The 27,601-nt window shown below is 37.1% G+C and overlaps 1 protein-coding gene across 2 annotated transcripts in view; it reads left to right on the top strand.

Annotated features, from left to right (window-relative positions):
- APBB2 (amyloid beta precursor protein binding family B member 2) overlaps window positions 1-27,601 on the top strand; it is a 341,181-nt gene that overhangs the window by 92,322 nt on the left and 221,258 nt on the right. Inside the window, exons 2-3 of one of the 2 annotated variants that reach the window (XM_063457901.1) lie at window positions 6,955-7,024; window positions 11,097-11,897. In XM_063457901.1, coding sequence (XP_063313971.1) covers window positions 7,006-7,024; window positions 11,097-11,897 — 820 coding nt within the window. In that variant the 5' untranslated portion in view covers window positions 6,955-7,005. The remainder of the gene's footprint in view (window positions 1-6,954; window positions 7,025-11,096; window positions 11,898-27,601) is intronic. The other variant, XM_063457900.1, reaches the window with a different exon arrangement.

Below are 27,601 nucleotides of genomic sequence, written 5' to 3'. Positions count from 1 at the left end.
AATAATATAGAAATGGAGAGATTGTTGTCATCTATCACAGATAGCTTGTGGGTCTGATAAACATAAATAAGGTGTATTTTAACAACCTGAAAAGAATCAGGTAAAAAATACACAAAGGTGGGTTACAGGGGTACAAACAGGGCTTAACCCTAAATACTACACAGAATACAAAATGAAGGAAATGAGGGAGAAACTATCCTGAGCAGAAAGTAAATCCCTACATAACCAATACCCCAATGGAGCAATACATATGAACCACATTAAAAATTTATCTCGGACATGGTGCAAACCACATAGAAAAATAATAAACAAGTTTAATAGGAATTAATAAAGGTAGCACCACTTGCCTAGGTACATTGGACTGATCAAGCAGTCATTGTGGACAAAATACAGATAAAGATATAGACACCAGCCTCATATGGCGTAAACTAGATAAATTGATACAGTGGGACTTGAAAAATAATAATAGTAGCCACTATATGATAGAAAGTGTAACAGCAAAAAATAGCCAAATGTATCAACAAGTATCTATAGAGAACAGGCCGGTGTGTATATCAAGCTTTCCAAATGAATGGAAAAAAACGGATAAGAACCTGAAGTTCCCCTGGTAAAGCGTGATCCTCAGGTAAAGACCAGGATCATACACCTAGGTATAAGTATACCAGTTCAGACTGTAAGTCTCAGACTGTAAGAAATCGAAAGGACAGAAAGAGGTAAGTATACTGGAAACAAAAGGATGAAGTAAAGATAGATTATCACTAATATATGCAAACTGCAAGGTAAGTAGCAGGGATTCTGCCGGCAAAGTAAAGTGGAATAGGAATCCCTGCTATTATATAACAAATAGTGGTAACTAAGTTACCAAAAGCAGAATGCAAGGTAGTGAAACAATAGTTAGTAACCCATAGCCCAACGCGCGTTTCGGCGATAAATTACGCCTATAGATACTTGACTATTTTTTGCGGTTACATTTTTTGCTGTTACACTTTCTATCATATAGTGGCTACTATTATTATTTTGTCCACAATGACTGCTTGATCAGTCCAATGTACCTAAGCAAGTGGTGCTACCTTTATTAATTTCCTATTAAACTTGTTTATTATTTTTCTATGTGGTTTGTACCATGTCCGAGATACATTTTTAATGTGATTCATATGTATTGCTCCATTGGGGTATTGGTTATGTAGGGATTTACTTTCTGCTCAGGAGAGTTTCTCCCTCATTTCCTTCATTTTGGGGTCTGATAAACAGTTAAAGGAACACTCCAATGGAAAAATTATGCACCTAAACACAGTTTTCAAAAGCTACAGATCTCTTGTTCAGACCTTCGTAGCTAAGCCCAGATTTTCTGTGACTGTCATCTCTTTGAATTGCTCAAATATTCTAAACAACCAGGAAGTAATTGGACAATGTGTTTGACAGCTAGGGGTGCAACAAGGTTAATTTATAATATTGACAATTTCTATTGAAATATGCATTTTTGTAAAATGAAAACGAGGACACAGAACAACTACAGCTTAATGCAGTTCAGAGAAAAAGGCAATGTTTGCATTACTGCCTAAGAACACCTCTAGTGGCTGTCACTCAGACGGCCACTAGAGGTGCTTCCTGTTTCAGTGCTGGACAGTGTGCAGCACTGACATTCAGTGTCTCCATGCTCTGCATGGAGGCGCTGAACGCTCCAATAGAGATGCATTGATTCAATGCATCTCTATGAGGAGATGCTCACTGGCTCAACACGTGTTTTGCCACGTATGCTCAATAGCATCCCAATGCTTTTCTACGGTAAAGCACTGGATTGGATGAGATTGTCATATTTGATTATCTGAAGTGGAGTGAGGCAGGGCCAGCCGCGTGGAGAACGTCAGGGCGCTGGAAAAAGGTGAGTAACTTTTTAAATGGAGGCAAGAATTCTAAACTGACTTTTTACAACTACAGTATTGTATTCCTGACACTAGTGTTCCTTTAAGTGTTTTAGGGGTGTGGAGAGCCCTTTTAATATAATATATACCATACAAATCATATTCACAATCGGTGTCCAATTATGCCAGAAAGGTTACCTACCTGCACACTCGCTTCGGGTGAGACCCCAGGTAGCTGGCCTGAAGTAATGAGTGTGTGCTTATAAGTAGATGTTGCGGGTCATACAAATACACTCTATGCCTGTGCTGCTCTGTTGTTTTTATACTTACAAACTGTGCTTCTACTTCCTTCATCACACTTTACTAAGCTGTGAATTGTGTTTAAGAATGCCAGCATTACGAGTCAGGAAAATGCTACCTTCCTTCCTTTGATAGACCTAAGTCTGGTTTCGGAGAGACATGGAACTTCTAAGGGAATGACTATATTATTATTTTTATTATTAATAAAGGGCTTAACATATCTTGTATATTGTTTAATGGATGAATGTAACAGACAAGTAAATCCATCAAGATAAGTTTGATTGACAGGAACAGGGCAATTCTTATGTAGTGCTCTTGTCCATTTTCTAGTGTCTCCATGGCATAGATTGTTCTCTGTGTCCTTGCAATTACAGGTGAATATGTCTCTTGAAGTACCATTGGATTGTGGACAGTTTTATATTCTACACGAAAGTGATAGTGTTCTTTCAAACTCACGTAAATGTAAATGTAAACTAAGCAGAGGCGTAACTAGAAACCATGTGGCCCCAGTCTGAAAGTTGCCCTGCCCCTCCCCCCCCCCATGCCACCCTCACCTCGCCACCCCCCCATGGTCTATACTCCCACTTCAATACGTCCCCCCCGCCACCCCTCCACCTCAATCCTCCCCCTTCCATAAGTTCCCCCCATACCTCTTTCCTCCTGTTCCCATACGTTCCCTCCCCACACATGCAGACAAAGAGATACACATGCAGACACACACAAACATACAAACACATTCATACACACATACAAACACATTCATACACACATACAAACACACAGACACATATACACACACATATATACAAATTGTTTTGACCTCCCTGGAGTCAAGTGGTGGCCCAGCCTGATCGAAGTCAGAGTTCCCACTCTGACTCCCTCCTCCTTCCTCCCGTGCGGGCTCTGTGTGATTGCTGGGAGGAGTGACTGGGGCTGTCACTTCCTCCCTGCAGCTGACGTCATCTCATGGGGCTCGGTCGCTCTGTTAAAGCACCGCAGCGCTGACCGGGCCCCCTGGATATTCATTGCCATCGGGTCGCCCGATGGGCTCCTTAATGTGCAGCCCCTGCGGTTCTACAGTGCTGGCCGCAACACCTGGCGGCTGGCACCCGGTCGCAGGAGTCCACAGGGCGGCCAGGCTCCCTTGAGTGGCGGGACGGTCGCAACTGCTACCCCTGCGACCACTGTAATTCCTCCAGTGGAACTAAGTTATAATGCTACATCGATCTAGGTTAAGCTAAAGGCGTATCTACCAATGATTAATACTGATGAAGCTGTCCAGCATTCTGTTAACTCAATAATTCCCCGCAGAACGGATCTCCTGCTTGGAGTAACTGAGAAATATGTTTATATCAACAACCGAGAAACTACATGTAAATAAAATTCATCTTCAGGTCTCATAAGGCCTGGGGTATATGAAAAAAAGATTTATCTATAAATGCACAATTAATTCTACAAATTAGCTTTCTCTTCGAACTCATTACAGATAAAAAATGTGATCTCTTTGCCTAGAAAATGATTAGCTACGATATATTTCTGCACCTTATAAATATAGCATTTTATCTCTTTGTTCACATGCAAGATTCTGAATTTAATTAACTTCTTCCCTTCCAATTTTAAAATATATATAAATATATATATATATATATATATTTTTCCCCCCAATAATCACGCACAACAACAGTTTTCATTTTAAACCTAATAGCATGTTATATGAACTGCTTGTTTTATTCTATAAATTAGAAAAATTATCTCACCTGATAAATTAATAATTATAACCTATTCATTGCAGGACAATTATTACTAAGCACAAATAAACTTGTTATTTCGACGGCGATAGATCATCAGAAATCTATTCATTGACTGTGAATATGCTTTAACACTTATGAAATAAAGTTTGTCAATATAAAAGGGATCAAATGGCAAACAGAATTCCCACAGTAGTACATTTCAAAATAATTTACAAATCTATAAAAAAAATATTTACTCACCTGTTAAATAACACATAAATGCCATTTTTTTTTAAAAAGATGGAGCCTTTTGAGGTTTTTGCATTGATTTTTTTCAGCCTTCTGAATTAATTAATCAATAGTTTATTAAGTTTAATTCAAAGTATATAATATAAGATGTGGTTATATTTTTTCATTCTTGGGTTGAAGGGTACAGCCTAGACTACATTTCCTGAAATATGTGTCTGCATGTGTTTGCTTGTGCAACTGGAAAGAATAGGCTAGATGGGTTTAATTATGTGAAAAGGAGCCCTGGCTTCCTGTTTAATACTGTTGAATTTTTGTGAGATTAGAAATGATTAATTTTCCTTGGCAGAGCCATACTTACATACTCACATTCTAGACTTGTTCTTAACTGTTTGCATTCCAAAGGAGAGTAGTGCATTCTTCATGTTTAAATCACCCGTAGTGTTACATTTCTGGAGTGTAATAAGGTACTAATGCACAGCAACTGTATATAGAACATAGAATTACCCGAAATACGGTCAACGAGTCTTAAACATCCTGGCGTTATTCTACAAAAACTAACCCTGAAAAGAAAGGCTGTACAACAAGAACCCAGAAGATCCAACTGCGTGAATATTTGGCCACCGTACAGAGACTGTTTAAAGGGTGAAGTATGTTCTGCTATGGGTTTTTATGTTGTTTTAATATAGTTTTATTTCCTTTGTTTATACCAGTGATCTCTGTTATCTGCACATGTCTGTGTCTGGTTACAAATATTAAGGCCTCCTCTTCTGTGCAGCCTTCAATTTCTCCTACATCTGATTTTTTTGTAGATGAAAGAAATACATTTTCTGCTTTTTGTAAAGTGTTAACGAAGCCATGTTACCAGTTGCATTTGGTAAAAAAAAAATGCTGAGGTTCCCGTGATGGCACACATGTTTATCTTCCTGGTTTCACAGATCATGTTGGTGTACCCATCATGTGAAGTGTAATGTGGACCAGCCGATTGGCATATTTCAAACCAAAGGGCTGGTGCTGCTTCCACACTTCATGGTTACTGTGTTGGTGTGAGAGTTAAACATTTTAACCAACAATGATTCCCTCTTCTGCCATCTCTGCAGTATCCACTAATAATGGACTATGCAACCCGTGGTGTAATGTGAGAATACAAGTCCATAGATTTATTTTATTTTAGCTCAGTGTTTGTAAGGTGTGAATCCTGCATGTTCACCCAATCAAAGATTTCTGAATATGGATGAAATTAATATTTTCACTGTGCAAGTGAGAGATTCACCTTGGCTATAGGCAAGCTGGGGGCTGGACCTCCTGGGCCCTGGCTTTGAACAAACTGCTTAAAAACAATTTATAACAGAACCCGGGGACAGGGAAGCAGGCTAATAACACCATAACCACAATATCTGCATATATGGTGCTTAGACGACCCTGTTCACATTTTTCAAACCATTTTGGAAGTTCTTTTAATAGACACAGGTTTTATATTTGAGTTAGTTTGCATGAAGAATGCTCTAATTTTTTAGACCTGATTTAATTATTGTGAAAGCAATGTTAGTGACAAAAAAAACTAAATATATATGTGCTTTTCAGTTTACAAACACGCATTGATACAATGAGCCTTTATTAAACTAAATTGTTATTGCAGTGAAGTATTCGTTCCGGTTTGTCTAATACAATTATGTCAGAATTTGGCCCTGTTTGCGAACTGCATTTTTCAGAATATGTCCAGGTTAGCCATTGCTAGCTTAGTGTGTAATTTTCATAACCAGTACCGCAGTAATTTGTAAGAGACTAGCATTCAGGTGTTGGCTTACTGAAAACCCTTAAGGTGACACGTTTACGGGTACAGGAGTAGTGTACAGCTCTGCCCTATAAAGCGTATGTTTTTGAGTTTTCAGATATTCTTCCTGACTTTGTGCCTGCTGGGGTTGTCTTTGCTTTAAATCGCTATAAGTGGTCTAGGGAAAGCTTTGATGAAAGGCTATGATCTTCAGCTATTGAAGCTGAATGAACATAATTAGAAGAGTTTTCCAAAGCAGTTAGTTGGTTGACTGTCCATGACCTTATACGGGGAAAGGGTTTCACTAAAAAAAGAGTTGTCTTGAATTGCCTGTTAAATTGTATCATGTAGGCCAAAGTTAGAATTGAATATATTAGTGCGAAAATACATTTGATGAATTGTGTAGGTTAGATTGAGTATCCTAATAGTTATTTTTTCCCCTCCCTCCCCCCCAATAAATACTTAGTAAAATAGTGTTACCCCATAAGCCAACCTTTTTCTCTCCCTGTACTGTATTCAGGAGTGTTTTTTTTCTTTTGCTAAAAACTGAACTACAACTCCCCTTGATATGGGGAACTCTAACCTCAGCAGTGCTCTGGAAAGTATAATAATCATCAGTCACTTCCTGATTTGGTGAGAGCACATTGTGAAATACAGTAATTTCAATACAGTCCTTTTTTTTTCTTCTTTTGTTGCCTTTGCCTGTGTATGTTTCCCTCTTTATATACAAAGTTTCAGAAACAAATAGATCATGGCCAGAGCAGTGCGCCCCTTTAAATTTTATATCTCAATTATTGAATACACTGCAACTATTAGGGTAAAATAGTACATAACAAAATGTTTTTTTTTCCCCCATATCATGTTTTTAGCATCATAAAAGTCTAATCTGTTCCCTGTTTGTCTTTTGTTTTATGCTTGATTCCTGTTATTTTAATTTCATACTGTTTATTTTTTTTTCTTTGTTACCACATCCGAGTATTACTTTAATCCTGTAGCAGAGATTTTATTTGTTTTAATTTTTTCCAATCATCCCTCTTTTCAGATTTCTAACTCTAGCCTAATTCCTGGTCCACTGCTGACGCCCTTGTGATCCATGTCTGAAGCCCTTCAAGGTCAGACTCCCTTCAAGATATTTTGTCTAGCGTGAGCTGTGTGTCACAACCCGTTTGGTTTTATGTTAATTTTTTTTTTTATATCGTCCTGTTTTTCTTTTCCGTTGTCTTCTGCTTCATTCCAAATAACTGGAAAGACTAATGAACTTTAATAAGCAGTCAACTTAAATTAATGTGCGTCAATTCTTTTTTGGAATTAAGAATGCACGTCCTGCATTTATTAACCAGCTTTGCAATTTGTCACGTATAACTCATATATTTTTAATGGACAATGCTGAATAATCTGTTAACTAGAGCACATCTGCTGTTATTTCTGCTATTTTGTGTATAAACCATACACCCTTACATTTAAGTTTGTGTGATGCTTGCTTTGTTTTAGGTGTGGGCTTGGGTATAAACCACCATCATTAATTAACTTATTTTATTTTTTTTAACAGTTTAATTTTTTACAGTTAATAAATAATTCCTGGAGGGGGGAGGGTTATAAGGCTGTGGAGCTTTATGGTGTACACAGCATTAAATACTGTGGAGCTCGGAGATGTACTCCTACACATCATACATTGGGTATATGTTACTTCCCATAGTATAGTTTAATTGTAGTCCTGTTTCGATGGCAAGTTGTAACTGTTATGTAACATGCCACATTTCTTTGTTAAACAATGTTTATTTTAGAGGCAGGTTCGTGCACCATTTATTAAATAGAAACAAACAATATATGACCTTTGTCATTCAGTTATAGAATTTCATGACAATGATGGATGTCTGGCTATTTGATGGATGATGGATGACCAGTGCCAGGCTATTTAGTGATTTCATGTCCCTTTACAATTGCCCAGAACAGACCAAAATCTTGATACAAATTAATTGCAGGGATTAGAAAGGTCTGGATTATTTTAAGGAAATAATTGATAATCGTCTTAATTCCCAACCAGAAAAAAATAATCTCATTTTAGACTACCCTGCCTTTTAACCTCTGCTGCATCATAGTGTGCATTATTTTTGTATTGTTGATGCAAATCTGCTTATATTTTCGTCATTACTAATTATATACTGTCCTTGGCAGAAAATGACGTTTAATTGCAAAAACAGAAATTGAAGTTGGTGGGATAGAATGATTTTTGGTTTGACAGTCACATGCTTGCTACTGGCCAGGCTTCTTGCATCTCAAGCTAATTATGGCTTCTTTTGGGGCTTAATGACATGTTTTACGTATTGAACCTGCTTAGATAAATCTTTTCCAAAATACAACTTTCTCACTGAATAATATCCTCCAGTATAGAGATGTATATATGTTTCTGCTATTGGAAATGACATGTGTTGTTTTTTGCAGGTTGTAAAGATATTCTTATTTTACCAGGTGTGTCCAGCCTGGCTCTCCATAAGCATTCATAGACAATCACAGGGAGGGAGGCTTCAGAACAAAGAAACAGTCTGATGAACTTCAAGTACCCCGAGGGGTAAGAAAATCATCAGACGGTTTCCTTGATCTAATGTCTCCCGTTGTGATTGCCTATGGCTGCTTTTTTAATGGATAAAATACATTTTATGTATTAATTGCCCACAGATTTGACCATCAAAGCATGTTTATTTGTCCGTGTTGGACTGAACATTTCTCATGCGTGATTTCATGTTCTACATTTTACAAATCACCCTGAGTCAATCCTTATGGTCTTTTCACTGCCTTTTGGTGTCTATTCACTAACCTAGTTATTGTGAATAAATGATGTAGGAAACTTTAGCCCAGAATAGTCAAATTGGAATTATTCTCAAACTCAAGCTATGTTTTGAGATTGACGATTTTTGGAAAAATTATTTCATTGTAAAGGCGACTTTTAAATTCTTCAATCTTACATATTCATATTGAGTTATTAACCAGAAAGTTTAATACAAGTTCTCTGGCAATATGATTAATATTTGCTTAGAAAGTTATCGGTTTCCTAAGCCGTCTCCCCAGTGACTTGAAGGAACCAACCCAGTCTGAAAATATCAAATTGTTTTATAGAATCCTCTGAACTGGGCGAGTTTTAAATGCATTTTGCGTAAAGTGTACCAGATTCTTGATCCCTATGAGTTTTGAACAGATTTTAGTGAGTAGCATAAGACAAATAATAAATGTTGAACATATTTTCAAGGCTGCTTTATAGCTTTCTCAGCATTTCCTAACACCCCCTCCCCCCCAGCCCAACAATCTAAAGCAAGCAAAGGCATTAAAAGGCACGCTATAGCACCATCTGCTTCCTATATCAATCAGAAAATAAATGAAAATGGCTAACATAGTGTACAGCCGGTGTTTTTCTAAATTCTGTCCTTGTAGACATTTATATTAAAGTTCATACAATCTCATTTGTGCATTATGGTAGCAGAGTTGCACACAAACTTACCAATTTGATAATAAAACGATATAAAGATGTGGTGCGTCACCTGTCTATCAATTCTTGGCATAGAGGTTTATGCCGAGAGGTTTATGCTGGGAAGAGTAGGAAAATCCCTCTACAGTGCATTCATTGTGGTTGCAGTGATCATTCCTCAAGTGTGTGCCTCATGCTTTTCTTTAATAATTCTAGCAGGCGTAAAATGATTATCCCTTTTCCACTCCTTGCTGTACGGCCAGGTGTGTGTTTGCCTCTCTCAGCATCCTTGTAATCTCTCTAATCTGTCCCAGAATGTTTTGCTTTTTAGAAAGATTGGAAAGAATTCCGGGTGAGCATCTTTTGGAGCAAAATGTTGAGTAATAGTTTTGTAGATGTTTTCACTCTGCTATTCTTTACAACCAGACAGTGGGAAAAATTATTATTTTTTTTTTAATTTTTTTTTTTTTTAATGTGCTCTATTCCATGCATTATTTTGGCTCTTAACCCTGGAGGTCCTCTGGTCAGTAAACATTTCGTACACTTCATTCACATATTGCCTCATTTTGGAATGTATTATAGTAAAAAGCAACTTAACACATTTATTGAAAAGCTAAAAAAATGTTTTTATTTAGAATACTGTTTAAGAAACTTGAAATGTTTATATAACATATATGCAGCAGTAATTTGTTTAATCTGTCTGTTTGTTTTTCACCTATTAAGTACCGGTACTCTTGAAAGAGGAACTGTCACCTAAGATATTATGTCATAGCCAAGAAGCTAACTGTAAGTTAATTATGGCATGTGCTGTACAGAAACAAAACAAAAAAAAAACCTGTTGGTGTGTATGCATATGTGCATACACATGTATATTGCTTTTAGCAATATAAAAGAATATGCTTAAGTATCTAGAACATCTTGGGTAGTACCCGGAGAACCGAAAAGGTAAGTGTTTCTTGTAGAGGTTCTCTAAGCACCATAACCCCTACAATTGTGTTGTGGCTTTGAAAACCATGAGTCACCTGGCACCCAGTGTAAGTTAGAATGTTTTCGACAGTTTGGCTTTACAGTGAGCGTTTCGTCCACTAACCAAGAACCATAACCACTGTAGCTCTCTGTAAGGGTTATGTTGACAGAGTGCCTCTTTGAATGTGTTTACTGCACACTTCTTACTTGAATCATTTACTAGGAGAAAGGGCCCTTAAAGGTGACAATTCCTCTTTAAATATATTATGCAAGTTCACAGCAGATGCTAAATAATTTATTGAAAGCAAAATTAATTTAAGCTGAGAGTATAGCTGAGTTGGAGAAAGCTAACAAATCATTCATTTTTGCTTTCATTTTGCGATTTACTTTTCAGTTCACTAGAATTTGCTGTCATTCAAATAATGCTAATTTAATTTTAAAAAAATTTGAAACAATGAATTGTGAAGAATTGACGATGGCAATTGACGATTTTAGGTCAAAATATCTAAAAAGTATATATTCATCTAAGCTTTTGAAATTTTTTTAAAATAAAAAATAAATATATATATGCTTAAAATTAGCAATTTCTTGACCAGTTCTCCACAATTCACCGTTTAGTGAATACACTCGAATGTGCTGTATGTTTTGTTTCATAACACCAGAACGTGGATCTGAAGAGGTCTATAAAAAGTAGTGTTTTTCAGGCAAGATGTTTTGTAGGCATGTCTGCTAAATTGCTCTTTCAATGTTTCTTGTAGTCGATTCCAGTGTGGAAACCCTCCCAGTTTTTATGGCAAGCCACAGTGCGTCGGACATTGTAAATCGAAATGGTCCAGTTAGCCCTCCTAACACCTTGAACTTGCGACATTCCCATAATGAACTGCTAAATGCAGATGTGAAACACACAGAGCCAAAGAGCAACACTCCCCCAAAATGCAGAAAAAAATATGCGTTGACCAACATTCAAGCAGCCATGGGCTTATCTGACCCAGCAACTCAGCCTCTGTTGTCAAATGGTTCTCCAAACATTAAGGTTGTAAAGAATGGAGAGAATCAGCTGAGGAAGGCAGCTGAGCAGGGACAAGATCCCAACAAAAATGGGAGTGTAGAGGCTAGTGTTAATACAATTTCTGAGAAGCTTGAGGGCAAAGACGAGGATCTAGAAGACCCAGCAAGCACCGAGATTCTACCACTGCTCCCTAGAAGCCTCCTCAATTACTATGCAGAGTTGGAAACCTCCAGGGATCTGGGACAGGGTCTTGCTCATTGCCGTTTAATTAAGGAAGAGGAAAATTCCATATGGCTAAATGGACATGCACCTAGCATCATGAGCAATGGGGATGTTCTGCCACCAAAAGAAAACAAGACTTCAAGTCCCGAGGATAGCCAGGCTCCCACTGTGTCATCCAGTCCAGAAACAAAGAAGGATCACCCGAAAACTGGCGCAAAGACAGACTGCGCATTGCACCGAATTCAGAACCTGGCACCTAGCGATGAAGAATCAAGCTGGACTACATTATCCCAAGACAGTGCTTCACCTGCATCACCAGATGAAACAGGTAACCAATTACCATGAACTAACAGGTCATAATAGGACAAAATGTTTGTGTAAAAAAGATAAAAATGTAAACATTGTAATATTAATCCATCCTTAAGGCCAATAGTGTGTGAAACACAGCGATTATACACCCCGATAGTAATTGAATGGCTAAATATGTTAGTAGAATTTGAATTCAGTTGTAGACTTATTGATGAACTCACTACGTTTCAATATGTAAATGTATTGTAGCATATACTTGCATTTAGTGAGTTCTGCATTTGTTTTTAACAGTAACATCACATTTCTGAAATAGTCACCTGTTTTATATACCAATAAGACACTCTAAGCACAAGAACTAATACTGTGAGCTCAAAAGTGTCAAATGTCTCTGGTTTCCTTCAAAGGTGATCTATCAAACTACTTTTGAATGGTTTGACACGTATTACTGTATTGGGTGCATGCAGTCTTTCTGGACTTAGTGGATCTGATAAAGCTGAAGTTCATATCATCACATTATCATCCCAAAACATACCACATTTGGACAGTATTCAAAGGGTGTGAGCATAGCTCCCAACTGTCCCTGTTTCTCAGACACAGTCCCTATTTTGGATCCAAATCTTTCTGTCACTCTTTTCTAGGAGCTTCATATTGTATGTGTGTCTATTAGAGCTCCAAAGCAATAATATTCACAGAAATGTGTCTTTAAACTACAATAAATTTGTTTAGAAATCAGTCTGTGTAAATAAGATACATTTTGGTTGTTCTAAATTGTTATTCGTAAATCACCTAATATTTCTCAGAACCATCCCACTCCTGACCACACCCCCAGTCACATTCCTAAAGTGATAGTGCCCCTGATTGTCCATTTGAAATGTTTTTGAGGTATATTTATCAGCTGATAAATATTATATAAACTTGTTATATGTTGCTATGACAATATGATGAACTCTGGTTTTGTAAGACCAACTCAGATCAAAAGGACAGCAGGCACCCAACTCGGCTAGGTAAGTGTCAACCTATTAGTAAATGGTTCCACACGTTACTATTGGATGGAAGCTGATAACTCCTAGCACCAAAACCACTGCACATTGCTGTAGTAGTTATGGTGCTTAGTGTCTTTAAGATTTTTGTCTTTAATAATTTTAATATATAAAATTATATGAACTACTTTGCTTTGCCATGTGATGCAAGTGTTAACTGGGACAGAGATGGATTTTAGTATTAGAATATTTATTCTAGTATCATATTCTAGGTTAATATATTGGCATTGGTAAAACCTGCAAATTAACCAATTCAGTGAAATGCACCAATGTTTAGGCCTGACTTCAACAAAGCATGCCGATATTGCCACGTTACCAAGACAGACAGAATACCGCTACAGATGTTTTATTAGCAATTATTGAACTAGGATGTCCACAATTTCCTGCCAGCGGCCAGACTGAGCGTTATTTCTCGTAATTCTCACGCAGTTTAAGAGAATAGAAAACAGTGTCAGTTAGATACACTACAAAACTGAACTCTGCAAACTGGAAAAAAAAACTTCTATGTTTCTTAAAGTGCACATATCACGGGGAATATGTTTGACTTGGTAGAATTCTAAATTGAAAAAAAAACCTGCTTGATTATGATACTTTAGCAATATTTCAATCACATGTCTTGATGTGTTTATAGCATTTTATTTTTTCCTGGGCAACACCATACGCAATTATCCAGAACATTAGTTTCTGGGCTGCTTTTTTTTATTTTATTTTTTATTTTTTTTTAGTTGCCTGCTCGCTCTATAAAATACAATGCATGTCTTACATTATATGAATACACTGCAACATGTCCACTCAGTGCAATATAGTAATGAAGCTTAATCTATTTGCAATGATTGGACATTGTACCACCATTTCCCTCCCATATATTTAGAGTTGCATCACTCTGGTGGCCGTGGGGTGCTGGGAAAGGTGACTTTTACTTACTTGGAGCTGTCCCTTGTAGCCGCTGCTATCTTCTTCAATTGGATACTCTTCCGCTTCTGGTGTTTCATTAGCCGGGAGCTGCTATCAGTGCTGTACTCTTGCGCATGTGCGAAAGTACAACACTGCGGTCTATGGAGGGTCCTGCAAGAGCACGGGAGCCTCAATTGACCAGTCTTTTTCCCCTCAGCCACAACTAGAGATGACTGGGGGCTTGACAGCTGTGACTCTGCCTTTTTGTGAAGTTTAAGAAAAATACATAAGACAAAGTAGTCCCTACTCTGCATTATGATATTGTTTGACTGTGCTGGAATTTCAGTGAATTTCAAAAAGATTTTATTGTTTTGGAATGCATGTTTTTTGGGGGAGGGTTGACTGAGCTGCTTTAACAAGGAATTTTAGAGCATTGACTAAAAAGGAATATTCATGGAATTACGACAAAATGAAAGAGTTTGGCCGAACTGGCCAAAGTAAAAATCCAATTGAATTGACATAAATGTTGCAATTTGTTTTTCAGTTTACCATAATTCACCGATTCGTTAGTGGACCCTAATGGAATAGAGACATGAAGGCTAAATTAGAGGAGCCAGACTAGTAGCGGAGTTGGAAAAAGTGTCATTTGTGACTATTTTTACCTAAAATGTTAAAATTCCTTCTCCGTTTTCCAATTTCTGCAATGTCCAGTTTAATTAAAAAAAACAAAAACCTGCTAAATGTCAGACCATTAGACTAGTTTTACAGAAACCAGCATTAACTAGTTTTGGCCTTAAAAACATACTAATGTTTAGTCCTCCTATGTTAGTTGGCTAGCTCTAGTTTTCAGCCCACAGTCTCTATTTACCTCGTTTAAAATGCTACAAGAGGGGTTAAGGTAAAAGTGGCTTCCCCACCTTTTAGGCCTCCCTAAAAACCTTCCGAACAGCTTTCTTTAATCCTTGGTCACGAATGGGTTCGCTAGATGAAATAGGAATGTACTGCACCAGTTTTATTTCTAAAAACCACAACTAAGGAACCAAAATATTCTCTAGGAGCCGTACTAAATCACTGCAAAGCTCTTATCAAAACTTGAAGGATTTTGGTATGTGAGGAATTTTTAATTTTCACAAAAAACAACGGTTGGACCCCAAGCAAAAGAAGGATAACAAAACAAAATAGTACATTCTAACTAGTCTCTACCTGTCTAGATATGGGGGATTGTGAAAGAGCTGCTGATTTATGTTTAAATATCCTGACCATCGTATGATGTTAAAGATCCTTTAGAATGTCAGTGCTGTTCAAGATCCAGGCAATGTTATTGATACATCATCCCACATTGTGTAGTGCAGTTGCTGTATTTTTCTGACTGTGACAGATTGGGATGTGCTCATCTACAAAGTTCTGTTCCTACCATTATCCTGTCTGTTTGTTATCTGGGTTTACTAACTGTTTATCTAGTCTTGGTGTAGAATTGTTAGAATTGTCTTCAAAGTGAATTTCAAATTTAAGGCCAAAGTAGCCAAACTGGAACCATAGCTGACTGGTTAGATTTATACAATTTGGCTACTTTGCCTTACATTTGAAATTCACTTTGAATTTCCATTCCAACAATTCTCACTTTATTAAATAAACCCTGTGTTTCTGGACAGTTTAGTATGGCTCGCTGAGTGCAGAAATGAGTCATGAATTCACATCAGAAGCTTCAAGTTATTCCCCCTTCTTCATCTTTAGAAGTAAGTGGATATGAAAGTTTCTAGTGACACCCATTTGAATTCAGAACTGTCTTTACTACCTGCATTTAAAACCAAATCGTAATTAAAGAAACACACTAAGCACCATAACCACTACAGCATCCTGGAGTTGTTCTGGTGCCGGGAGACCTTGGTGCCTTCCATTGTAAGTAGTCGAATTGTATTAGAATGGTTTGACCTCTTCCCTGGGGAGGCAGAAGCTTCAAAGCTGGAGCTTCCATTAGCTCTCCTGAATTAAACTTTGCAATGCATGGCTGGCTCATTGACTGAGATTGAATGCTTAAAATGATGAGAGTTGCAGTCTAACCACGATAAAAGGCTTGACATTTATTATCCTTTATGTAGATCAGGGAATAGAATAACATTACGAGTAGTGAGAGTATTGTCTATTCAGCACGTTTGACTTTTAATAGGAAGCGGTTACATGCCAGTGTTGTATAAAGTAGGTATATTGATGATTTATTTTTTTTTTCTTTCACGTTATGATGACTTTGCAGAATGTTGTTGCCATGCAGATGTCATAATAAAAATATCTTCTGCAGAAATTAATTTGTAGCTAGAGCCAAATCTACACTAATGGAATGTCTCTATTACATAGATCATATCCCATCAGTCTCAACAAACCAATTCTACTAACAGAAATTTTTAATCTATGCAATAGTTACTTTAATCTGCATGCATGCTCTTAGATGCATAATCAAAGTGATAGTATTATTTTAAATTCTCTTACACTTGGAGTACCCTACATCGTTTTTCTAGGTTTCCTTATGTGTTTCGTACCTCTTATGCAGTCAACTCAAAGGGTGTTTCGCTAAGTAGGTAAAGACAAAAATAGCTTAGAATATTATGCCCTACCTAAACTTTGCACTTCCCATCCCAATAGAGAACATTTTCTTTTCTTCCTGTATTACCCATTTACTATTAGAACCTTCAGGGACTTTCCAGACACACAATTAGCAAGAATGCATCTGATATAGACAATCATGCATGTAAATAATCAACATTGTTCAGTAGCTTGCTTAACCCCTTAAGGACCGGACTTTTTTTGCGATGTTGTACATTTGCGACCAGGCATCTTTTTGACACTTTTGTGGTGTTTGTGTTTAGCTGTAATTTTCCGCTCTCTCATTTACTGTTCCCATACAAATTATATATTGTTTTTTTCAGGACAAAAGGGGCTTTCTTTACATACCATTATTTATATAATCTCATGTAATTTAATTTTAAAAAAATGAAAAAATATGATGAAAAATTTAAAAAAATACACGTTTTTTGAATTTTATGTGAAAAATATTTTACTCATCTACAAAAGCGAATTAAAAAAACTGCTAAATAGATTCGAAATGTTGTCCTGAGTTCAAAAATACCCAGTGTTTACATGCTTTTTGCTATTTTTTTGCATGTTATAGGGCTATAAGTACAAGTAGGATATTGCGGTTTCAAAACATACATTTTTAAAATGTATCAATAGTGACATTGTAACACTATTATCTGTCATAAATTGCTAATTAACACCCCACATGTACATATTTTTTTAAAAGTAGACAACCCAGGGTATTCAATATGGGGTATGTCCAGACTTTTTTAGTAGCCACTTAGTCGCAAACACTGGCCAAAGTTAGCGTTCATATTTGTTTGTGTGTGAAAAAAGTAAAAAACTAAATTGAACGCTAATTTTGGCCAGTGTTTGTGACTAAGTGGTTACTAAAAAAGACTGGACATACCCCATTTGCAATACCTTGGGTTGTCTTCTTTTGCAAATGGTATGCCATCATGGGGGTAATTCTCATTCCTGGGCTACCATACGCTCTCAAAGGCAACGTAACCAACCTGGCCATTTTCAATGTAAAAATATTTGACCCATATATTTGACCCTGTAACTTTCAAAAACGCTATAAAACCTGTACATGGGGGGTCCTGTTCTACTCAGGAGACTTTGCTGAACACAAATATTAGTGTTTCAAAACTGGAAAATGTATCACAACAATTATATCATCAGTAAAAGTGCTGTTTGTGTGTGAAAAATGCAAAAAAAGTCACTTTCACTGACAATATCATCGCTGTGATATGTTTTACTGTTTTGAATCACTAATATTTGTGTTCAGCGAAGTCTCCCGAGTAAAACAGTACCCCCCATGTACAGGTTTTAGGGTGTCGTAGAACGTTACAGGGTAAAATACAGTGATAGCAAATTAAATTCTCCGGACTTTCGGCCTGGGTTGGCAGGCAGGTCCCTTAAATTGCAAACAATAAAATAACTTAATTATGTAAAAATATTACATAAATACGCACGTAGAATTTAAATATATATGCATATTTATATATTTGAAGTCTACGTGTATATTTATATAATTATTTATGTAATTTTGTATATGGACATATGAATAGTTTGCATTCTTTTTATTTATTTATATATACATAGATATATATATACAATTTCATTCTAAGTGTATTTTGATATAAATATATATATATTAATATCAAAATACAGTTAGAATAAAATTTCGTATAGATATATAATTTTTTTTAATTTTTATTATTAGTTTTAATTTTTTTAGTTTAATTTAAATTATTTATTATTCATATTTTATAATAATATATATATATATACAATATATATAGTTATTATATATATTATATATATACGTGTGTAAATTAATTATAAGTGTATTTTTATATTAATATATGTACATATTAATATAAAAATACACTTAGCATGACATTATATATATGATATATAGACATATGTTATATAGGTATAATATATGTCTATATATCATATATATACACATATATAATAATATTTTTTTTGTATTAACTTTCATTTTTAATTTTTTTTATGATTTTACACATGCAGGGAGACTGCCTGTCAGCACAGACAGTCCCCCTGCAGGCAGAGACTAGGACACCTATTGTGACCATGTGGTCGCCCTGTTGGGCGATCACATGGTCACAGGGGTCCTAAACCGCCATGGGGAGACTGTCTGGGCTGCAGACAGTCTCCCCACACCGGGAGCACCGCCGATCGCCGCCAGGGGAACGACGGCGATCGGGTAAGTACATTGGACGGTTAGGACGGTTCAGGACCGTCACCGGTCGGCAACGCAAAAATGCCGATGACGGTCCTGAACCGTCCTCCGTCCTTAAGGGGTTAAAGTGGTACTGTCACCTCTTACAGAGTTCGCAAAGATACCTAACAGGGACATTGCCTGGGGGTCCGGTTGTTGGGGGACACGTTGTGGTGAGATCTCACAGCTGCAGCCATCTTCCTCTGGTGGATCCTCTTCTACACCAGGAGACGACGTAACTGCTGTACTCTTGGGCATGCGTGGGACTACAGCCTTGAGGTCTATGGAGGAGCCTACAGGACCGGGGGATCCTCCATAGATAAACCAAATTCCCTGCATCCTTTGCATGATGGCTGGGGGATGGACACTTTTAGATGGCGGTAGCTCCGCCCAGTGTCTAGAAAGTGTCAGGTGTAGGAAATATACAGAGACAAAGTAGGACCTACATTGTCTCAATATATCTCTTGACTGGGTTGGAAATTTCTAAAACAGTACAAATTAGTTTTTCATTAAGATTCTATCTTTAATGAAATACAAATTTTTCATTGACTCTTTAAGTGTGCAATCAGAAACGGTACGCTTCTGATTCATGGAACAAATTCAATTACAAGTGCGTAAGTCCTTCCTGGCTTCCATTTACTCACATTAGTACGATATGTAAGTTTTTTTCATGAATGAGTAGCAGCCATTGGATTGGTGTCGTGGCATATTGTTCTCTAGGGATCTATACAGTGATTTAATTATGTCATTACTAAGCATTCTGTGACTACTGTACAGCAGTGGTATGTTGAATTATAGAATCATTTCACTGAAAACAACTGAAGGAGCAGGATTGGCTGATAAATCCGTTATGTTCTAGTCTCTGCAGACATCGGGTGGACATGCCTGCAACAGAAGTAGGCAGGAGGGAGTGCCCACAGGTAGGAAGGGTTGGGAGAGAGCTAGTTAGCAGATTTTAATATCTGTCGTCAACGTGCTGTGCATAGTTTATGCACAGAATTGACATTAGACAGCACGGAACTTCTGGGCTGCCAATGTCCTGTATGCTGGCGTGCAACTAGCTCCCAGCTAACAATTAAAAATACCCCAGTATGTGCAATGTTTAAATGTTTAAAACAAGCTCATACAGACTCCTACCACCATGACCAAATCATTAAAGTGGTAATGGTGGTTGGAGTGACCCTTTAATGTGTTACTGTACCTCAGTTTGGTTTAACCAGTTTAACCATGCATTGATCAAAATCAATCAAAGTAAGGGGGGTTTGTAGTAGTGCATGAAGTCTAAAACATGATTCCGGTCTGTGCTTATTTGCAGGGTATTCTGGGATAATTGTGGATTTATCAGAGTGTACCCATAAAACTGCACCATGGCAGTCTCTTTGCTGCAGCTTGTTACACCCACTGTAAGATAATCAACATTGATCTCTGGTCTAGGGATCGACCGATATTGATTTTTTAGAGCCGATACCGATACCGATATTCTGTGAACTTTCAGGCCGATAGCCGATATAATTTGCCGATATTCTGTACATTTACCATTTTGGAAAATAAAAACTATTTCTAAAGGTAAATGCACAAAATATACATGCCACGTGTAGTGGATGCAGTGTGTTTAGACAGGGGAGCTGTGTATGTTTGTGTAGTGGATGCAGTGTGTGTTTGTGTAGTGGATGCAGTGTGTATTTGTCTAGTGTGTAGTGTGTGGGTAGTGTGCGTAAAGTGAATGCAGTGTGTGTGTAAAGTGAATGCTGTATATACTAAATGCAAAGTGTGTGTGTTTGTGTAGTGTGTGTGTATTTGTGTAGTGTGTGTATAGTGAATGTAGTGTGTTTATATAATGCAGAGTGTGTGTGTTTGTATAGTGTATGTATATAATGCAGAGTGTGTGTGTAGTGTGCATTATATAAACACACTACACAAACACACACTGAATTATATAAACACACTACACAAACACACTGAATTATATAAACACAATACACAAACACACTGTGTATATAATGCAGTGTTTATATAATGCAGTGTGTTTGTGTAGTGTTTATATAATGCAGTGTGTTTGTATAGTGTGTGTATAATGCAGTGTGTTTGTATAGTGTGTGTATAATGCAGTGTGTTTGTATAGTGTGTGTGTATATATAATGCAGTGTGTGTTTGTATAGTGTGTGTGTATAATGCAGTGTGTTTGTATAGTGTGTGTGTCTATACAAACACACTGCATTATATACACACACACAATACAAACACACTGCATTATATACACACACACAATACAAACACACTGCATTATATACACACACACTATACAAACACACACTGCATTATTATACACACACACACTGCATTATATACACACATACACCATTCAAACACACTGAATTATATACACACACACTGAATTATATACACACACACTATTCAAACACACTGAATTATATACACACACACACTATTCAAACACACTGAATTATATACACACACACACACTATTCAAACACACTGAATTATATACACAGTGTGTTTGTGTAGTGTATGTGTATAATATGTGTATGTGTGTGAGGGGGCATTTTTTATTAATTTTTTTTATATTAAATGTATATTTTTTTTATATGTTTAATTATTTATTTTTGTTGTCCCCCCTCCCTGTTTGTTGCCTTGCCAGGGAGGGGGGTCAGTGGCAGTCAGTGGCATTGGCTTAGCTGTGGTCCTGGGGGGGCGGGCAGCAAGCGTTTACTTACCTCCCAGCAGCTCCTCCAGCTCCCCAGTGTAAATCTCGCGAGACCCGCGGCCGTCAGAGCTGGCCGCGGGTCTCGCGAGATTTACACTGGGGAGCTGGAGGAGCTGCTGGGAGGTGAGTAAACGCTTGCTGCCCGCCCCCCCAGGACCGCCGGGCTTGTAATGAGCCTGGCGGTCCTGGGAGGTATTATCGGCAATATCGGTATCCCTATTGGCCGATACCGATATTGCCGAAAATACCGAATATCGGCCGATTATATCGGTAAAACCGATAATCGGTCGATCCCTACTCTGGTCCAATAAGTAACATTGAAAAATATTGCGAACTGACTGCACATGCGCGGCAATCTCTTATCACATAACACATAATACGAAGGCTGTGGTATCACAGAATTGCGATGTTTCTGACCATGTGCAACTCTTTATGGTTACAATTGACTCATTATCAAGAGAATCTTAGAATCATAAAGCACTTTGTAAACTATTTCACAAAACATGACCCACCCCCCTTCAGAGTTTGCCAGCGACTTGCACAATTTGTAGATCTCAAAACAGTCAAGCTATTTTGGCATGAGGTGGATAGGAATTTAAAAGTATGAACATGAATGAGTGACTGGAAATCTACCAGAAATGTATGATTCTATATCATCCACATTTTTCTAGGGCTGTTATGAATCTATGCTTCAAATAACTATGAATACATATTTTGGACTACTCCCTCCTTGAATGGTAGGTATAAAATCAGGAAAGGAAGGTTTGAGACATTTTCTCAGCATTCCCCAAGACGTAATAAACTGTAGAGACAACCAGGAATAATGGGACTACTTATCCAGATCTGAGACACTTGGCAAGGGTGTGAATGCCAAAGGTGATTCTCCATTATTGGTCGCAGAATGTATGTGTCTGTGTGTATTACAGGTTTATAATAAAGTTATTTTTTGTTTTAACATTTAAACATCCGCATTTCTGGTTTTAGATTGCTGCTTAAACATGCAGAAAAACTCTTTCTCTTCTCCCTGTGCCAAATCAGGTCCTGGCTGTGCTTTAATGATAGATCCAAATGATGGGAGGGACGTTCTGATGAGAATAGCACTCTAACTAATAGAAATCTTCCACTAAATCAATTGAGTCCAGTGCTGCAATGCACCTTCAGAGTGATGAAGGTTAGAAGCTGAAAAAGCAGTCTTGATCTTTTTTCTTTCTTATTTAATTGCCATCTCGTGAAATCTGTGAAACAAGTAATAATTTTCTACGCACATTTCACGGTAGATAATGCAGAAGCCAAACTGAAATATATTGTCCATGCTATCTCTCTCTCTTGTTTTTTTAATTTTTTTTCCGTATTAATATGTATATTCCGTTCTTGCGGTGGTATTTTATGGTCATTAAGAAAGCAGAATGGGATTAAATGCGCAGCACCCACCTGGGAGCGTAGATGTTAATGTATGGCGCTGTTGTTTTAATGCGATTGATGTTCTCTGACTTTCAGCCTGAAATTATTCTTCCTAAAGCTCGTGTCCTGAACAGAATCAGTCAGAAAATACATCACTGTCTCCCTGAAATCAATTGAGTAGTGATGTGTGTGCGCACAGGGCTATAATTTCCTTATTGCTCCTGTAGTGTACGTCTGGCTGGAGAAGGCAGTCATCTCTGATATCAACATGTGGTGTCTCAGTACAGACCAGATTATTGGAGAAGGTAGCAGCAAGATTCTCTTCATTAGAACCCGGCAGCTCCTCCTCTCTAAAATAAAGAACCCCCTGAAGGTTTATTTAGGAATCTGTGTGAGATCAGGGTATATGGGGCTCTTCTTTACGGAAGGAAAGAATGAAGTGCCTTAGAGATTCCATGTCCTGTAGCTAACAAAGGATGCTGGTAGCCCAGTCTAAAGATGCTAGTAAGTAAGATGTCTTTACTGCCATCACGTGTAGGTCATGTCGTTTGCCCTTATGGCTTTTTATATTGTTGTTTCTTCTTTTTATTTAATTTTGTTTTTTATGGATTGTGTTCAGTGCACTGAGGGAAGCGGCATGGTGAATGTAATTCTGTCTCTTTTTAATTGAACATTGATTCCTTTAATCAGATCCGTGATGAACATTATAGCTGTTTATGCAGCCTGAGTTTGCTGATTGGCAAGGGGGGCATTGATTGGAAACGTGTCTACCACTTAATATTGCTGAAATGGTTTGTGAAGTTATATATTTTATCAGAAAACATACTTTTTTTTTCTGTTTTACTTTTTTTAATGCTCTCACCATGAAGTCCAGAAAACTTGGGCCTTTTGTGTTAATTTTTTTTTTTTTTTTAAATGTATAAAAAGAAAATACAAATAATGCATTGGCTCTCTTAATTGTATACAGCCTTTAACACAGAAATAACAGTGAACACACAATCACCTTGCACTGAATAAATAATCACATTCTGTAATTGGCTTAGGCTACTAATCACACTTTTATAATGTTAAATGCTACATATTAAGCCCTGTAGACTTTAATTAGAAAGTTTATTTACAATGTGCCAACATATTCAACAGTGCTGTTTATGTTTTGGTATATTCACTAAACACAGAAATGTATGGACTTGAAAACCAACCTGCAAACCATCAGATTTAGAAAATGTTTCTAAATCCGCTATAGTTACAGTGTGGATATTATAGCCTACATTTTGCAATTCGGCTCCAAGTTCACCGCAGATCAATGTTTAGTGAGTAAACCCTTTGTTGCGTTAGATCCCTTTTTTATTCCATTAAGATGTTGTAAAATTCTCAATTTGTGTATTTTGGAGGTTAGTGCAGCGTTTTGAAATGACAAATCAAATACATTTATTGGAAATGAATAGAACTGATGTGTTCATTTGTGCTGTAGGAAATGTATCGCGTTCCATTGTGACATCGTAATGCTTACGCCAACCATTTATATGGGGATGTTTATAAATGATGCATCCTGTAGCATAGCAGTGATTTTATTGGATGCCTGTTGTATACATTTTACATAAGCTCCCCTAGTAAAATGTGAGGTACAGTCACTTTTTGAAAGTACCCCTATAGTAGATGAGGGGTTACTTACATTTTATATTTGCAGCTAGAATACTTCAGCACTTGACTTCATTTTACTTTTAATCTTTTGGAGTGCACAGACAAAGAGCTGTTCTCCAAACAATTTACCAGCCCTGCTCTTGGCATACATCCAACTATTGATTGTAGTTTATCATTACAGAGTTTTGGGAGTGGTTACAAATGGGAATTTTCCCTGAATGTATATATATTTCTCTTCAGCCATGTCCCTACTTGGCTGCAGGGCCCAGGTCACACATATTCTGGAGTAATAACCATCAACCCATGCTTCTGCTAAGTATAGGATGTGGACTCCAGGCCTTGGTACTCTGTAGATTAGCTAGCAATCAGATATTGTAGGTATTTTTGATGGTGCTGATGTTAACAAATAAATAAATACTAATTTGAATGCCAGAGGCTCTGGTGATGCATGGTTAAAGGGACACTTCACTGCCCACATAAAATAAATAAATACAAATACTATTTAGTAGGTATACACCAATTTGGGGGGTGGTGGGAGGTGCATTAAGGTTAATTTATAAAATTGATAATTTCAGTTGAAATCTGCATGTATTGTAAAATGCAATAATAGGACACACTCTTCAAACTTAAAGGAACACAATTTTTTTTGCTTAAAATTACACTATAGTCACCAAAACAACTTTAGCTTAAATGGACACTACAGTAACCAAAACAACTTTAGCTTAATGAAGCAGTTTTGGTGTATAGATAATGCCCCTGCAGTCTCACTGCTCAATTCTCTGCCATTAAGGAGTTAAATCGCTCTAATTATGCAGCTATTGACACACCTCCCTGCAAGTGACTTGCACAGCTTTCCTAAACACTTCCTGCAAAGAGTCATCTAATGTTTACACATCCTTTATTGCAAATTCTGTTTAATTTAGAATTTATCTCCTGCTGTTAACGTCTTTAACCCCTTAAGGACACATGACACGTGTGGCATGTCATGATTCCCTTTTATTCCAGAAGTTTGGTCCTTAAGGGGTTACGGAGCCTCCTGTATGTATTTAAAATTAAATTTAGAGAGAAGAAGATAAAAACTTTTAAAGTACGTTATATCTGATTGAAACAATTTTGATTTCATGCAGGCTGGGTCAGTCACAGCCAGGGGAGGTGGGGCTAGTGCTGTATAAACAGAAACAAAAGGGATTTAACTCCTAAACGGCAGAGAATTGAGCAGTGAGACTTCAAAGACTTGATCTATACACAAAAAAACTGCTTCATTAAGCTAAAGTTGTTTTAGTGAATATAGTGTCCCTTTAATGAAGCGGTTATGGTTTATAGATCATGCTTCTGAAGTTCAACTGCTCAATTCACTGCCATCAAGGAGTTAAGTCCCCTTTTTTTTTGTTTATGCAGAGTTTTACACTGATATTTCAGAGAAAGTACCTCTGATGGCTGTCTTAGTGACTGCCACAAGAGGCATTTAGACCTTACAATGTAAACATTGCAGTCTTGTAGAATGGCAAGATTTTAACTTGCAGGGATAAAACAGGGGGACATGACACCCAGACCACTTCATTAAAATGAAGTGCTCTGTGTGCCTGTAGTGTCTCTTTAAGGCACTTAAGCAAGCTAAAGTGCTTTAGGTTTGTGGAGTATTTCTTTAAGTAAAATGTTTGGCAACAATAAATGCACATTACACCTATTCTACATCTTAATCATTCGATAAAGTGGGTTGAGGATCCAGTTAATGGAATGCATTTACTCAGGGTGGTTGATTTTACCGGGGAGTGCAAAAAAAAATTGAGATCAATAAAACAAAGAATTTTTTTTTTACAATAAAAAAAAAGGCAGAATATAAATGGCTTAGTTGACACACTAATCTAAATTATTTATTTAATGCGAAGAATCTAGAGACTAGATCTGCAAAGAGTGAAAATGCCCACATTAACCCTCTCAATACCAGAAAGATATTAAGACAACATGCTAAGTACCTGAAGAAGCCGATCATTCGGCGAAACGCGTCATCTGACTAGACGTCACAACGCACACTCCGCCTTCCGGAAGTATCCCAACCGCGAACACAGCCGTATCTGGAGCGTGTATGACTATTACCAGCTAGCCGGCAACTGCACGCGTTCAAAGGCAGGACTGTTTTCCACAAGGGACCCGGTGATATCTGCTTCATAGTTTTTTTTTTTACTTGTATTAATAAACATTGTTCATCTACTTATTCTGGCTACAGTGGAAGTCTATATTTTTTAGCTATCATATTTAGAGCAGACTCATCTGCTCTATGCTTGTGAGTTTATTTCCTATTTTTCTCCAGAATTTTAGCCACTTTTATTTTACACTATTACACTATATATGCCTTTTGTTCTTTTTATGCTCCTTTATTTGGAGCTGTGACTTATCTCAACATTGCTGATCGTGTAAGCTGCTATTTTTCTATGCATTATATCACTTTAAGTAGTTCTTTCAGTTTGCACTATTAGATATTTTTACACGTATACGTTGACCATTGTATCACCTGCGAGTGAGAGAGTATATTGCACTTTATATTGCACTTAATGTTGTTAAATGATTTTGCACTTTAAATTTTAGCGCACCTATTTTTCTCCTTTTATTTACTATTGGAGTGTTTGTGGGCTAATACACTATCTAGGTGCTGCTCCATTTTAAAGAATTTCATCTATTTTTACAATGGATATTCTTAATTGGAAGCGCCAATTTTTTCACTTGTTTCATTGTATTTCTATTAACCCTCTTAATACCAGAAAGATATTAAGACAACAAGTACCTGTATTAACTATTAACCCTCTGAGTACCAAATGAATAAATACTCTACCAGTTAAGTACATTAGATTCAAACTATATGCACATTCTAATTGTAAGATTACAACCAAAACATATGAAAAATTAACCTAATCACACACCGCTATCTACTACTTTCCAACTACCATAACTACTCCATGTCTTGGTGACACAGGTATCTGGCTTTAAATAGAGATTGGACGTCTCTGATTGACTACCTGAATGTACTATGTGTTTAGATTTTCCATGCAATGTCCCCTTCTGCACAAATTTCTGTTAAGATACCGGTGCAATGATTGCAGAAATACTGCAATGCTCTCATTGGATGCGTGGGTCCAGAACTGCTGAAGGGAAATATGGTGAGAGGTAGACCTGGAATGGGTCAGTGGTAGAATCATAATCTG

This window comes from Pelobates fuscus, chromosome 6 (genome assembly GCF_036172605.1).
Source record: "Pelobates fuscus isolate aPelFus1 chromosome 6, aPelFus1.pri, whole genome shotgun sequence".
NCBI lineage: Eukaryota > Metazoa > Chordata > Amphibia > Anura > Pelobatidae > Pelobates > Pelobates fuscus.
The sequence above is the reverse complement of the archived record's forward strand: the minus strand, read 5'-3'. Positions and strand labels throughout refer to the sequence as shown.